Consider the following 15,000-nt stretch of genomic DNA (forward strand, 5'->3'; position numbering starts at 1 on the left):
ATAATTTACCTGTGTTTTACCTGTAAACACAGGTATAAGATTTTGAATTATCAAAGTTTTAAGTAAATATTTGGAAAGATGGTAATCTGTAGAACAATTTTCATATATCTCATATCATTTTATTGTATCTTGAAAAATGAAAAAGTTTTTACAGTTTAAAAATGAGTCATCAATTTTGTCTTCTGAATCAAAAAGAATTCAGCAGCAGCATCCAGTATAGCTATTAAATGTGTAGCATAGTAAGGGTTAATATAAATTCTTTTAAAAATCACGACTGCTGATTAATGGCAGGGTCAAGGTGACTCAGGTTAGCGATGTTGCCCATGGGCCTCTTGTTTTATATTTGGGCTGACATGTTTCTGGGCTGAAATGTCATTGGGTCCAGGTGTCATCATACTATAAATTTGTTGAAATGTAAAGTTTAAGGGAAAGGCAACCCTAACCACATTGTTGCTTTTATGAATAAAGTAATACTGATATTGTAAATGACAGTCTTTAACAACAACAATCCTTGTTTAACGATTAAAATCTATCATATATTTTGAATTACTGCCGCTAAGAGAGCAACCATTGAAGTTAAATTCATGAAGTCACACCGGTTCCGGTTTATTTCATCAGCAGCACTGTAAACATGACAAGTCACGAACAGTTAAGTTTGGAGCCGTATAGATTTGAGCCTGTTCTTTCACAAGAAGAAATTAAGAAAAGAAGATGTTCAGTTGAGTCGCAGATCAGGCAGACGGTACACGTTTCTTCATTCAGATGTCTCGATCCTCAACTTGTCATTACGCAAATGATGGATCCACAGTTTACATAGTCTTTTCTTTTCAGATGACTTGGTTGGGTCAGAAATTTTGAGAGAAAAAAAGTTTCTTCACATCTCCCCTTCACATTAGTGCAATTTACAGCTTGTCAGGAAGGCATCAACGTATTTATTCGTAAAATCTACCACATGCACATCTTTGATGCTCTTAGAATCTCATCAAAACCGAAACAGATGGTGTGACGTCAAAATTATTGATTTTTGTGGTCTTAAATACAAAAGAGTTCCACATCATGGAAGCCTCTATAGATGGCGGGAATTTCAATTTTCATCGTTTTCATATTAGTTCTGAAGCATATCTAGGCCGTATATCAACAGAATAGATTGACAAATTTTCATCTTATAATTAATCCTATTATTTACCATGTAAAATTTTTTTGGGGTTACCTTCCCCTTTAAGAGAAATACTGTGGAATCATCATTGTTGGGGGGGGGGGGGGGGGGGGTGATCTTGCCCACAAATTTATGTGTCCTCAAACATTTTATTAAACCAAGTAGTTATCTCTCCTAGTGACATATTGCTTATCCACAAAATTAAAAATTACATTCCCACGAACGAGCAAAATTTTGCTTACCCACAAACATTGCCCCCCCCCCCCCCCCCCCCCCCCCCCCCCCCCCCCCCCCCCCCCCCCCCCACGTATTAAAATAATTCCACAGTGAGCACCAAGCCCCACCCCCATCCCCCCAATGGGCTGAAGTGTCTTTGATGAAAAAGAATAGGGCTAAAATGTCTTTGGGCTGAAGTAACTCAAAAAGTTGGGCCAAAGTGTTCAACTTGTTGGGCCGAGATGTCTGGGCCAAAACATGTTTATACTGTTGTAACAATATTAATCATACTGGTATCTCATAGAATTGTAGGACAAGGAATTTTGACAGAAATTTTGCTTGTCATATAAATCAATTGTCAAATTACAATAGATTGTAACATTATTGGACAGAAACACATCCAATGAATCGCATGCATACCTATTGTTTTCAAAATTGGTGATGGTCTAGCAGAAAATTCCAAAGATCTGAGAACCACAAAAAGGGATGTTGTGATACAATGAAAACAGAGTACAGCTATTCTTTCATTAATTTTCAGACTGAAGAAATGTATAGCAGTTGGAATGTCTCGTGATGGTAAGTCTTGGTCATGCATGTAACTTGTTATTTTTTTTATCAACGATGATTAACAGCATAAAATAAATACTAAACCATGAAGTCAGGTACACTGATCCTTTATGTACTTATCTGGCAATGGATATACATGTACTTAGTTTAATTAACTTCTACTATGTATCCTTAACATTATGTAGAGATATGAAATATAATAATACATGTTTTTTGAACAGCTGTGCGATTTGGTCGAGTTCCAAAGAAAGAGAAGGCTAGAATCATTGAACAAATGCAGAAGAACACAATTCACTCTCAGACAAGTCAGATGATGACAATGTTTCAAAACAGTCGCGATCTCATCCAGGCGATTGTCAGTGCTCACCACCACACGTGTGTCTTCACCCTCGGCAATGTGGGACAGATGAGGGAGGAAGCCATTAAAAATAACAACTTTGTTAACTGCCCTGCTCATATGGTAAACAAATTGTTTGTATTTAAACATTTATTTAAAAGCTTGTTCACAGATCTCTTAATTTGGAAATGTCTTTGAATAGAATAGCTGCATAGCATTGTAGTGATGCTGTGGTCAAATTTGAATACTTATGACAGCACAGTTTTGAATTTTATAGATATATTATCCAAATTACTATACCTTAGGAAATTTGTCCCCAAATTAATTTTGCCCAGATGGATGACTTTATGTCAGATTTCCCGAGACATCCTCAGTAAATAGAATTTAAATTCTATCGGTCCAAATGTCTGGCAGATTTAAATTCTAATGGTTTTGAATACACAATTTCCGAGTTGCCCAATAGTTCTTTCCCTTTGTGGAACTCTTATGCACAGTGAGATGCAAAACATACTATCGTCCACACACGGTGGGTAGAAATGCTTATCGCTGCCTTCATATATTGCTTAAAGGCCGATTATCAAACACCATGCAACCACCCAAACTGCAGGGCACACAATATTTGTAAGTTTATTAGTATTTGATAATAAAATAGCTCAAACAAAAATCGATAATCACCACCTTTCTTTGGTTAAAATATCACTTGTGCAGAAGAGGAAATAAAGAATAATTTCACAATTGATTTAATGGCCTAATTCAAACAAATATTATTCTTGATATGGTCAGTTTAATGTATACCAACAGCTGGTATAAACAAAATTTACACTTTCATTACTTTATCGTTATTATATAGCTAGTCTATGATACATGTACACATCTTGTACCTACCCAAGCGTTCAACAGAACACTGAACATACCTCCATCACAGAAGAGCTGATATCTCGGAAGTTGCGTATTACTAGACATTTTGACTATCACGAAACATTTCATCTGTTGCAATTGACAAACAGTAAGATGAATATATACACATTGTAATTTTTATGCCCCCAAAATTGAAGATCAGGGGAGGGGGGCATATTGTTATATTGTTTTTGTCATTCTGTCTGAAACTTTAACCTTGCTACAGTGGAACCCCGTTATTACGTTTTCCATTTTGTCACGATAAAATAACGTAATACCGGGGGCAACGTAATAAACGTTCCCAGTGAAATCCGTTAAAAATATCATTTGGAAATTGTATACCGTCCGTTGGTACTCCGTGAAGGGGTGTGTGAATATATCTTTACTGTTTCTTTGTTTAAAAGACTATGATACTTTGTTTTATTTACATCTTATCTTTAATGTCCGTAATTCTTCATGTTCTTATCCCTTTTCTTTATTTCTGGTGTAGGATACATAAGGATGTTTTGATAAATGTTGCTTTTTCTGCATTCGTTTGGACCGCCATTTTGTTCAACTTTAAAACAATGCGTTCATGTAAATTTCTATCAATAACTCGTTCGGGTTCGTATTCAACATTTGTATTAAAAAAAATAACAAAACATCATTTTATTAAGTTCTCTAATTACACAATACCCAACACAATAAAAAAAAATCCCACCCAAAAACAACAAAACTATAGACACAAAACGCACACGATACCCAACACTTACACACTTTTCTCACCAACGATAAACACGGAGAACAATTTAAGCGCAATCCACATAAAAAAAAATATATAATGATGCACGAAGGTTTCATTTATAATGCTAAATGATGGCACTAAAATCATGTGCGCATCAAGGGATTTTAGAATATTCACTGAGGTAAATGCCGTGCACAAATCGGCCGATAACACAGGACAGTTTGATTGGTGTATGTATGGATGGGATTTACGAACATCCAAACTGCATGTCCAAACAACGGACAATTTTTTAATTGAACACCTTTAGTCACCTATGTCCAAGCAGTTACCTAAGCGGTTTTAACATTGCTACGATAAATCTTGTCTTTCATGTTTGGTACCAAAGCTGTCCGTAAATAGAGTTTTAATAGCGAAGGTTATCACACTATGCTGAACACTCAGGTGGTTGAGAAATTATTTCTTCGATTTTCAAAATATGAAAAATGAAGTAAATTTCATAGAGTACAATGTCTAAATAAACATTATTTAATTGTTTATCACTGGCTTTGATACGGGGTATTCACCTGTATTGATGTCGCTAGATCTATCGAAGCGTGATCAGTCAAGTGTCTCTAATCCCCAAACAGACCAGGAAATTTACGTGGTGACTGCCTCAGGCAGTCAAGATGTGAATGCATGGCTTATTATTTTGAGAATCATTATTGAATAATTAGGGGTTTATTACGTTTTTGTCGGAATGTTTACAACGTAATACCAAGTCCCGGCATCTTAGGACAATGTAATAACAAAGTCTATTTTATATAGGTTTGTTAAGAAATGGTTTTGTGCTTTGAATTCCAACGTAATATGCGGACTAACGTATTAAAGGGGGAACGTAATAACTGGGTTCCACTGTAATAACTTTTGAACAGTAAGTGCTAGAGCTTTTATATTTCACCTGAGTATAACTTGTGACAAGACCTCTGTGGGTACTAAAATTGTTAACCTTGTGACATTGACCTTGGCATTTGACCAACTTTTAAAAAATTTAACATTGGTCATAACTTCTAAATGGTAGATATTAGAGCCTTCATATTGCACATGGACATTTCTTGTGACAAGATCTGTTTACTGGTACCAAAATATTTGTCCTTGTGACCTTGGCCATCTTTGGAATTGGCCATTATCAGGGACATTTGTGTTTCACAAACACGTCTTGTTCTTATCCGAAATTGTGTGTACAGGTGACTCTCGATGGCTCGAACTTCGATCTCTCGAAGTGAAATCATGGTCAAGATTTTTTTTTCTATATAACAAAGCAAATTTACTATCGATCTCTCGAACATTCCATCTCCTGAAGTGAAGTTGGGTCCCATTTCATTGTTTTTCACTCGAAGTGGTGGTAGCGTATATCCACCGTTACCCAAGCGTGTAATACCTTACCTGGCTTTTGTTGATTGCTGGAGGATAGTGTGGCTGTGGTAATGAGGTGTTAACATAGGTGGAACATCGCCTGTGCTTCATTGTGGAGGTGGCAAACTTGAGTATATAATATTGGCTAATTGGCAATTGTTGTATTTTATTTTCTATAGAAATTGTAATATATTCAATAGAAAACCTGGGCTATATCTTTTGAACTAAGGGGAATATGGGTTTGATATTTCACATTTAGATGCCTTATGAAGGGGCCTTTGTTGTGGTACCAAGACTTGTGACCTTGACCTTGGACTTTGATCTACTTTTTAAAAACTTTAACCTGAGCTATATCTTTTAAACCAAAGGGGATAGGGTTTTGATATTTCACATATTGATTCCTCATGAAGAGACCTTTGTTGTGGTACCAAGACTTTTGACCTAATGACCACTACTGTGGACTTTAACCTACTTTTTAAGAACTTTAACCTGAGTTACATCTTTTAAACCAAGGGGGATAGGGTTTTGATATTTCACAGATTGATTCCTGATGAAGAGAACTTTGTTGTGATTCCAAGACTTTTGACCTAGTGACCTTGGACTTTGACCTACTTTTTAGAAACTTAAATGTGGGCTGTATCTTTTGAACCAAGGGGGATAGGGTTTTAATATTTCACATATAGATGCCCCATGAAGAGACCTTTGTTGTGGTACCAAGACTTTTGACCTAGGGGCATTTACTGTAGACTTTGACCTACTTTTTAAAAACTTTAACCTGGACTGTCTTTTGAACCAAAGGGGAATAGTTTTTTTTCTGACATATAATTGTTTTTGTCATTGTTTTAGGCATGCCCCCTGAATGGGAATGTTACTCAATCATCTGACATATAATTGTTTTTGTCATTTTTTTAGGCACACCCTCTGAATGAGCATGTTACTCAATCGTCTGACATATAATTGTTTTTATTATACTTTCATGTAAAATACTTGAATCTGATTTGTCGAGAAGCATTTGAAAAACATTGTTACCCCCTGAGAACAGAAAGCACCCGCTCCAGGGTGATAGTATCTAGCAACGGATAACAGAACTTGACACCGGGTGATATTAATAAAAATTATCACATGCGTCAAATTTATGCGCGTACGGTTCGCCGCAGATTGTTAGACGACGTCGTTTGAGCGTTTGTAATAAACGCGAAAATTACAAACGCGAATACCCGTATCGATATACGAGATATCGCCTGACAGTATTTGATCAAATGTAAACAGACGTAAGTTTTTTCTGCTTCGCTGTTTATATAACATTCAGTATAATAAAACAAATATTGCTTGTAGTTGAGGGTAACAGTGAAAATTTTCACCCCTCGATTAACCATTGTCAACCTCGGCTACGCCTCGGTTGACAATGGTTTTCTCGGGGTGAAAATTTTCAATGTTACCCTCAACTACATGCAATATTTATATATTGTCATTTTTTTTTAGGAACACCCTCTGAATGAGAATGTTACTCAATCGTCTGACATATAATTGTTTTTGTCATTTTTTAGGCACACCCTCTGATTGAGAATGTTACTCAATCGTCTGACATATAATTGTTTTTGTCTTTTTTTTAGGCACACCCTCTGAATGGTAATGTTACTCAATCGTCTGACATATAATTGTTTTTGTCATTTTTTTAGGCACACCCTCTGAATGAGAATGTTACTCAATCGCCTGACATATAATAATGTTTTTGTCATTTTTTTAGGCACACCCTCTGAATGAGATTGTTACTCAATCGTCTGACATATAATTGTTTTTGTTATTTTTTTAGGCACACCCTCTGAATGGTAATGTTACTCAATCGTCTGACATATGATTGTTTTTTTAGGCATGCCCTCTGAATGGTAATGTTACTCAATCATCAGAGGACACTCAGGGCTGGTCAGACATGTCGGAATTCTTCACCCCAGCCATTAAATCAGTGGTGGACTTCGCTAAAGCTATTCCTGGATTCTGCTTTCTTAGCCAAGATGATCAAGTTACACTGTTAAAAGTAATTATGTTAAACCTCAAAACATGAATTATTTAGTTTTTGGGCAATTTTTTCTTTCTTTTGTAAATTAGCTAGGATACACATTTTAATTTTTATACCCCTATATTGAAGATCATGGGGCATATTGTTTTTGTCCTGTCTTTTTGTCTGAAACATAACCTTGCTCTTATCTTTTGAATGGTGAGTGACAGGGCTCTCATATTTCTTATGTGCATTTCTTTTGACAAGACCTTTCTTTTTGGTATTTGAACTTTTGAGTCTATCATGACTTTAGAATTTGTTCTACTTTTTACAAAAGTTAACAGGCCATATCTCTTGAACTGTTTCTGGTAGGACTTTCATGTTTGATACTTAAAACTTCTCTAAACTAGCCTGCTCTCAGACCAAAGAAAACAGCCAGTTTAGAGGGATGGCCGGTTTAACAAAAACTTGCATTTAGAAACATTTTATCTCAATTTTCATTAGGTACTTCTTCATACCACAAACTATATAATATAGTGTTCAAGGACTATTATTTCACTCTTGGAAATAAAAACAAAATAAATGACTATAGTAACATGTTTATTTCCAACCCAAGCCCAGTGTGCGAAATTAACCATGGACCAATAGACAATGTCTACAGAAAATCGAGTCGGTCTATAACGATCGTAATAGCTATAGACCAACTTGTCTATAGGAATTCTGAGTAAAAAACATGGTTTCCCGCCACTTATTAAACATATATGAAAAGCAATCGGTGCACGCCCTGGAATCAAACGGAAAGTGGTCAGTACAACAAGTTCCAGCAAGGCTAAAGTCGCAGAAAATAATGAGAAAACAAAACGTAGTAGAAGTGACTTAAATGAAGAATGAGACAGTGAAACTGAGCTGGAACAAAAAAAACCCAAAAAACGAAATTCTAATTGAAAAGCTTGTGCATGAAATTGAAAAAGAATATAATTAAACTATGAACAAATTACAAAATTGAATTTGTGTCTATTATTTATTTTTTTTAATAACAACACAGGTTGACCCTCTCTATTCTATATTTACATTTATTTGTAAATCTTATAGAATAGACGATGATGTCAAATTTTGATAGGAGAAAATTTTTGTGATGAACCCATGATTACCATGATTACAATGAATATTGCATGTTAAATTTCGGTCTTCAGGAATTTGTTGTGGTCTATAGGAAATGAAATGACTATGGACCGAAAGTCTATAGGACTTTAAAGTTACTTTCGCACACTGCAAGCCAGATATGATTGCTGCAATTGATACACAAAGTAGGTACTGTTCACTTTCATCAAGTGATCTAGTTCATTATTGGTGGAGATCAAATTGATCCGCTTGTACCAGAAATATTCTCACTGAAATCATCTAAATTTAAATTGAAAATCTATTATAGAATACATTATTGGCATTCCTCTTACCTATAAAAACTTTTATGACCTTTGTTTATGTCTTGGACAAAGGACTTCAGCCACGAACCACCAAAAATATCCTATTCTTAGATTTTAATGAGTTTTACCAGAAATGCTCCTTAGGACTTTCATAATATGATGAGAATTAATGAGTTACGGGTTGCTATGGTTTCATATAGCGCTCTGGAGTTGAAGATGTTGGATACCTCATGAAGCCATTTTCCAGTACTTAAAAATGCTCAACACAAAATGGAATATTCTTGAAGAAGAGAAATATGAATATTAATGCATGATATTGTTTAGGTACTGAATCTGCTCAAAAGATAACTATGAAAAATTGATTTTAAGTCTAAAAAGAAAAACAAATCAGAATTCGATTTCCATGAAAACAATTTAAAAACAATATAGGTCTTTGTCAATTATATTATGGGGTGATATCTTATGTGGTTTAGTAGTTTGTCGGTAGCTCGTATATGCCAGTAATTAAAAGCCTCCACATTTATCGTCCACACTGTTTTAGCCATTCTTTTAGTCTGAACGGAAGTCCTATATCAAGCTATATTTATAACAAGCTTCAAACAGAATTTGATAGGCCTATACAACCACTTCTCCGCTTTGATGTCAAAATTTATTGTCCCATCGTAAATAGATTTTTTAAGCTGGATAACAAATGTGAACGATTGCTGTATTTGTCAGCCTAACAAAATGACGTCACTTTGATACTGAAAAATGATGTATAAAATTTGATTTATTTTCCCACTTTCTTTGGAAATACCGAGAGTTGATGAATAGCTTGTAGTTATTTCCATTATCTGATTTCATGACTGCCCTTGGGTAACCATACCCTCCACACATACATATATCGTTTTGAAAAAGTAACAAATTATATCTGAAATAATTATTGCTAGTATCTGTTTAATTAACATGTCCAACATTTTTAAGTAAAAAAATCAATCAGAAAGGAAAATAAAAATCCGAACATCCTTCGTAATAGACAAGTGTTGTTTTTCAAAAAGGGAAACAGCCACAGGAGAAGTTGACTTTGCAATTGTCGAAACTTCTTGACACCCCAAAAAACTAACTAAATAAATAAAGATCTCTGTAAAGCGGAGCAAATTCCCTCGCAATGAGTGTCTACATGATTTTTCTAGTAGTCCCATAGTGACTTTGACCTTTGATCTCAAAATTGATAGGGTTCTTCTTCTTTTGATAACAAAGCTACATGCGAAGTCTGAAATAAATAGAATTGGAAGTGTGGCTTAGTGTCTACAAGCTCGTGTTTCGCACACACTTACACACATACAGGCCAGTTACTTCTCTTCTCTCAATGAATTGTGTGGGGGGAAATACCCCAGATGTTTTATTTTGCACATGAAAGCTTCCTGACATAGTGCAGATTCAAGTTTGTTCAAATCATGTCCCCTGGGGCTAGGATGGGCCACAATAGGGGATCAAAGTTTTACATACAAATATATAGGAAAAATCTTTAAAAATTTTCTTCTCAAGAACCACTGAGCCAGAAGAGCTGAGATTTACATGAAAGCTTCCTGACATAGTTCATATTTAAGTTTGCTCAAATCATGGCCCCCGGGGGTAGGATGGGGCCACAATAGGAGATCAAAGTTTTACATAGAAATATAATGGGGAAATCTTTAAAAATCTTCTTCTCAAGAACCACTGAGCCAGAAGAGCTAAGATTTACATGAAAGTTTCCTTACATAGTGCAGATTCAAGTTTGTTCAAATCATGGCCTCCAGGGGTAGGATGGGGCCACAATAGGTGATCAAAGTTTTACGTAAAAATATGTAGGGAAAATCTTTAAAAATCTTCTTCTCAAGAACCAATGAGCCAGAAGAGCTCAGATTTACATGAAAGCTTCCTTACATAGTGCAGATTCAAGTTTGTTCAAATCATGGCCTCCGGGGGTAGGATGGGGCCACAGTAGGGGATCAAAGTTGTACATGTGAGTATGGAAATTCTTTAAAAATCATCTTCTCAAGAACCATTGGGCCAAAGAAGTTGACATTTACATGAAAACTTTCTGGATTAGTGATACTTGTATCTAATTAAATACTCAGGTGTACTCTTATATGATTACACTTGACACTTAATTGATGTTGTACAATATGTGATACTCAGATGACTGTTAACTGTGAACTTCTTTTTTACATTGTAGGCAGCAACCTTTGAGGTTTTGTTAGTTCGCATGGCATGCCTCTTTGACCCGGACTCCAATACAATGATGTTTACATGTGGCAAAATGTTCAAAAGAGAGATCTCACAGGTAATTATTAACTTGGAAATCACGTAGAATTGAGTATGTTCTCTATAGAGAATCATTCTGGGTTTGATTCTTGATCCCGGTAGTGACTGATCCTTCCTTATACGCCCCACAACAAGTTGTGGGGAGGGGGGGGGGGGGGGGGGGAGGTATACTGGAATCGGGTTGTCCGTCTGTCTGTCCGTCCGTCCGTCTGTAGACGCAATGGTTTCCGGGCTCTAAAGCATTATCCTTTCCACCTACCGTCACCATATCATATTTATGGATTACCCATGGGATGAAGATGTTCCCTATCGATTTTAAGGTCAAAGGTCAAGCGCACTGGACATCGAAGTAGCAATATGGTTTCCGGGCACTAAAGCGTTATCCTTTCCACCTACAGTCACCATATCATACATATGAACTACCCATGGGATGAAGATGTTCCCTATCGATTTTGGGGTCAAAAGGTCAAAGGTCACGTGCACTGGACATCAAAGTAGCAATATGGTTTCCGGGCTCTAAAGCGTTATCCTTTCCACCTACAGTCACCATATCATACATATGAACTACCCATGGGATGAAGATGTTCCCTATCGACTTTGGGGTCAAAAAGTCAAAGGTCAAGCACACTTGACATCGAAGTAGCAATATGGTTTCCGGGCTCTAAAGCGTTATCCTTTCCACCTACAGTCACCATATCATACATATGGACTACCCATGGGATGAAGATGTTCCCTATCGATTTTGGGGTCAAAGGTCATGCACACTGGACATCGAAGTAGCAATATGGTTCGGTTTGTCATGCCATTTGTTTTTTACACTCAGGAAAAGAGGTAGTTTATACCTATTACCAACACCCTTTTGGAGATTGGGGTAAGCGGGGGGTATTCTTAGTGAGCATTGCTCACAGTACCTCTTGTTAGGTGTCAACTCAAGATATTTAACATTGGTAGTGACTGTTCCTTAAGATATTTAACATTGGTAGTGACTGTTCCTTAAGATATTTAACATTGGTAATGACTGTTCCTTAAGATATTTAACATTGGTAGTGACTGTTCCTTCACTAGGTGCCTAGACATGAAAGTTAGGGGTATTTTCATGTCACCTGAGTAAACTCGGGTCCTATTTCAATTGATTGTCATTCGTTGTGCATTAACAGTTGAACGTTTTTAACTTCTTAAGAACTACCGTTCCAATTCTTTTCAATTTTGGTATAAAGCATCTTTTGAACAAGGGGTCGTAAGTTTTAGGACCCCTGGGGCCTTAGATGTGGGGCAAAAACTGCCCAAAATTGACCAATTTCAAAAATCTTTTTCTTTATAAGGCCAAAAAAAACAACTCTGCATCCGATGAAAAAGTACTGCATGGAATTTTCTATTGCAACAGTGTACGAAATTAACCATGGACCGATAGACAATGTCTATAGAAAATCGAGTCGGTCTATAATGATCGAAATAGCTATAGACCGACTTGTCTATAGGAACTCTGAGTAAAAAAAGTGGTTTCCCGCCACTTATTAAACATATATGAGAAGCAGGACCAGTTTTTATGTATTATGCTTATGTTTCTGTTCACCCCTTAGCTGTAATAAAATGTTCCACAATGTAATTACAAATCATTCAAATCAGATTATTCCATTTTCAACGGTGGGGGGGTCAATTTGATATTTACTTCAATGTACGTCATTTTCGTGCAAATTTGGAAAGTCCTTTTTTGAACGATTAAAAATATGTGGAAGGTGCATGCCTTGGAACCTGGAATCAAATGGAAGGCGGTCAGTACAACAAGTTCCAGCAAGGCTAAAGTCGCAGAAAATTATGAGAAAACGAAATGTAGTAGAAGTGACTTAGATGAAGAATCCGACAGTGAAACTGAGCTGGGACAGAATGAAAAAGAAAACGAAGTTCTAATTGAAAAGCTTGTGCATGAAATTGAAAAAGAATATAATCAAACTATGAACGAATTACCAAATCAAATTTGTGTCTATTATTTATTTTTTAATAACAATGAATATTGCATGTTAAATTTCGGTCTATAGGAATTTGTTGTGGTCTATAGGAATTGAAATGACTATGGACCGAAAGTCTATAGGATTTTAAAGTTAGTTTCGCACACTGTTGCAAGTGGTTGTCGTCCTTTGGTCTTGTGATGTGTGTTGTGCGTTAACAATTGAAAATTTTCAACTTCTTGATAACAGCTATTCCAATTGTTTTCTTATTTGGTATGAAGCATCTTTGGGACAAGAAGGACTTAAATTGTAAATTTCAGGACCCCCGCACCCCTGGGGCCCTAAGGGTGGAGCAAAAACTGCCCAAAATCGACCAATTTTCAAAACTCTTCTTCTCTAGAACCGGACATGTGTAAGAAAAACTAAATGCATAGTAATATAGAGCAGGAAGGCCTCTACCAAAATTATAATTTTCATGGTTCCCGGAGTAGGGGTTCTGACCCCAGGGTGGGGCCAAACTTAGTATATATTGTTTATGTGTAAAACAAATAGCATCTTCTTTAGTGCTATTGATACTGAATTGAAACTAATTGGATATTTAGAAAGAGCAGGTAGTCCTTTATGAAAATTGTAAAATTTGATGATCCCAGGGGTAGGGGTTTTGATATTGGGGTTAAATTGGCCAAAATGGTCAGTGATGTGTGAACAATAAATCACTTTTAACTTCTTGATAACTACCATTCCAATTCCTTTCAAATTTGGTATGTAGCATCTTTGGGACAAAGGGAACATAAATTGTAAAGAACAAGGTACAATTGTGTACATAAAAAGGCCCCAAAAAATTCACTGATTTAAAGGTGTCTTGAATCAAGCTTGATATGTGTTTTGAATAAGTTCAATACATGCCAAGTATACTATCTCAACTTAAATCAAAATTATTTCTAATTTTATAGCATTATTACATCATGAATAAGAGTTTTCCCACCATTTTTATGCCCCCCTTTGAAAAAGAGGGGGCATATTGTTTTGCAACTGTCAGTCGGTCGGTCTGTAGACCACATGTTGTCCGCTCAATATCTTGAGAACCATTCACTTGATGATAATGATATTTCATATGTGGGTTGGTTATGAGTGGAAGATGACCTCTATTGATTTTCATGTCAAAAGGTCAAAGGTCAGGGGTCAATCTACTCTGGATATAGGAATATAATGTCCGCTCAATATCTCGAGAACCCTTTGCTTGACAGACATCAAACTTGGTATACTAGTACGTCTTCAGGAGAAGATGACCCCTATTGATTTTGAGGTCAAAGGTCAAGGGTCAAACTAGACATAGGAATATACTGTCTGTTCAATATATTGAGAACCCTTTTCTTGACAGACATCAAACTTGGTACACTGATACGTCTTCAGGAGAAGATGACCCTTATTGATTTTAAGGTCACATGGTCAAAGGTCAAGGGTCAAACTGGACATAGGAATATATTGTCCGTTCAATATCTTGAGAACCCTTTGCTTGACAGACATCAAACTTGGTACACTAGTATGTCTTCAGGAGAAGATTACTCTTAGTGATTTTGAGGTTGCCTGGTCAAAGGTCAAGGGTCAAACTAGACGTTGGAATATACTGTCTGCTCAGTATCTTGAGAACACTCTTCTTGACAGACATCAAACTTGGTACACTGATACGTCTTCAGGAAAAAATGACCCCTAATGATTTTGAGGTCACATGAGCAAAGGTCAAGGGTCAAACTGGACATAGGAATATACTGTCCGTTCAATATCTTGAGAACCCTTTGCTTGACAGACATCAAACTTGGTACACTGGTACATCTTCAGAAGATGATCCCTATTGATTTTGAGGTCACATGTTTAAAGGTCAAGGGTCAACCTGGACATAGGAATATACTGTCTGCTCAATATCTTCAGAACCCTTTGCTTGACAGACATCAAACTTTAAATAGTACACTGGTGTATATTTAGGAGAAGATGACTCCTATTGATTTTGAGGTCACATGGTCAAAGGTCAAGGGTCAAACTGGACATAGTAATATATTGT

The 15,000-nt window shown here is 36.3% G+C and overlaps 1 protein-coding gene across 5 annotated transcripts in view; it reads left to right on the forward strand.

The window, feature by feature from the left end:
- The window catches only part of LOC125679482 (uncharacterized), a 109,398-nt gene that overhangs the window by 46,306 nt on the left and 48,092 nt on the right, over nt 1-15,000 (forward strand). For all 5 annotated transcript variants that reach the window (XM_048918735.2, XM_056154396.1, XM_048918733.2 and 2 more), the window contains 4 exons: nt 1,911-1,948; nt 2,161-2,399; nt 7,160-7,324; nt 10,907-11,014. In XM_048918735.2, coding sequence (XP_048774692.1) covers nt 1,911-1,948; nt 2,161-2,399; nt 7,160-7,324; nt 10,907-11,014 — 550 coding nt within the window. The remainder of the gene's footprint in view (nt 1-1,910; nt 1,949-2,160; nt 2,400-7,159; nt 7,325-10,906; nt 11,015-15,000) is intronic.

Source organism: Ostrea edulis, chromosome 2 (genome assembly GCF_947568905.1).
Source record: "Ostrea edulis chromosome 2, xbOstEdul1.1, whole genome shotgun sequence".
In the NCBI taxonomy this organism is placed as follows: Eukaryota; Metazoa; Mollusca; class Bivalvia; order Ostreida; family Ostreidae; genus Ostrea; species Ostrea edulis.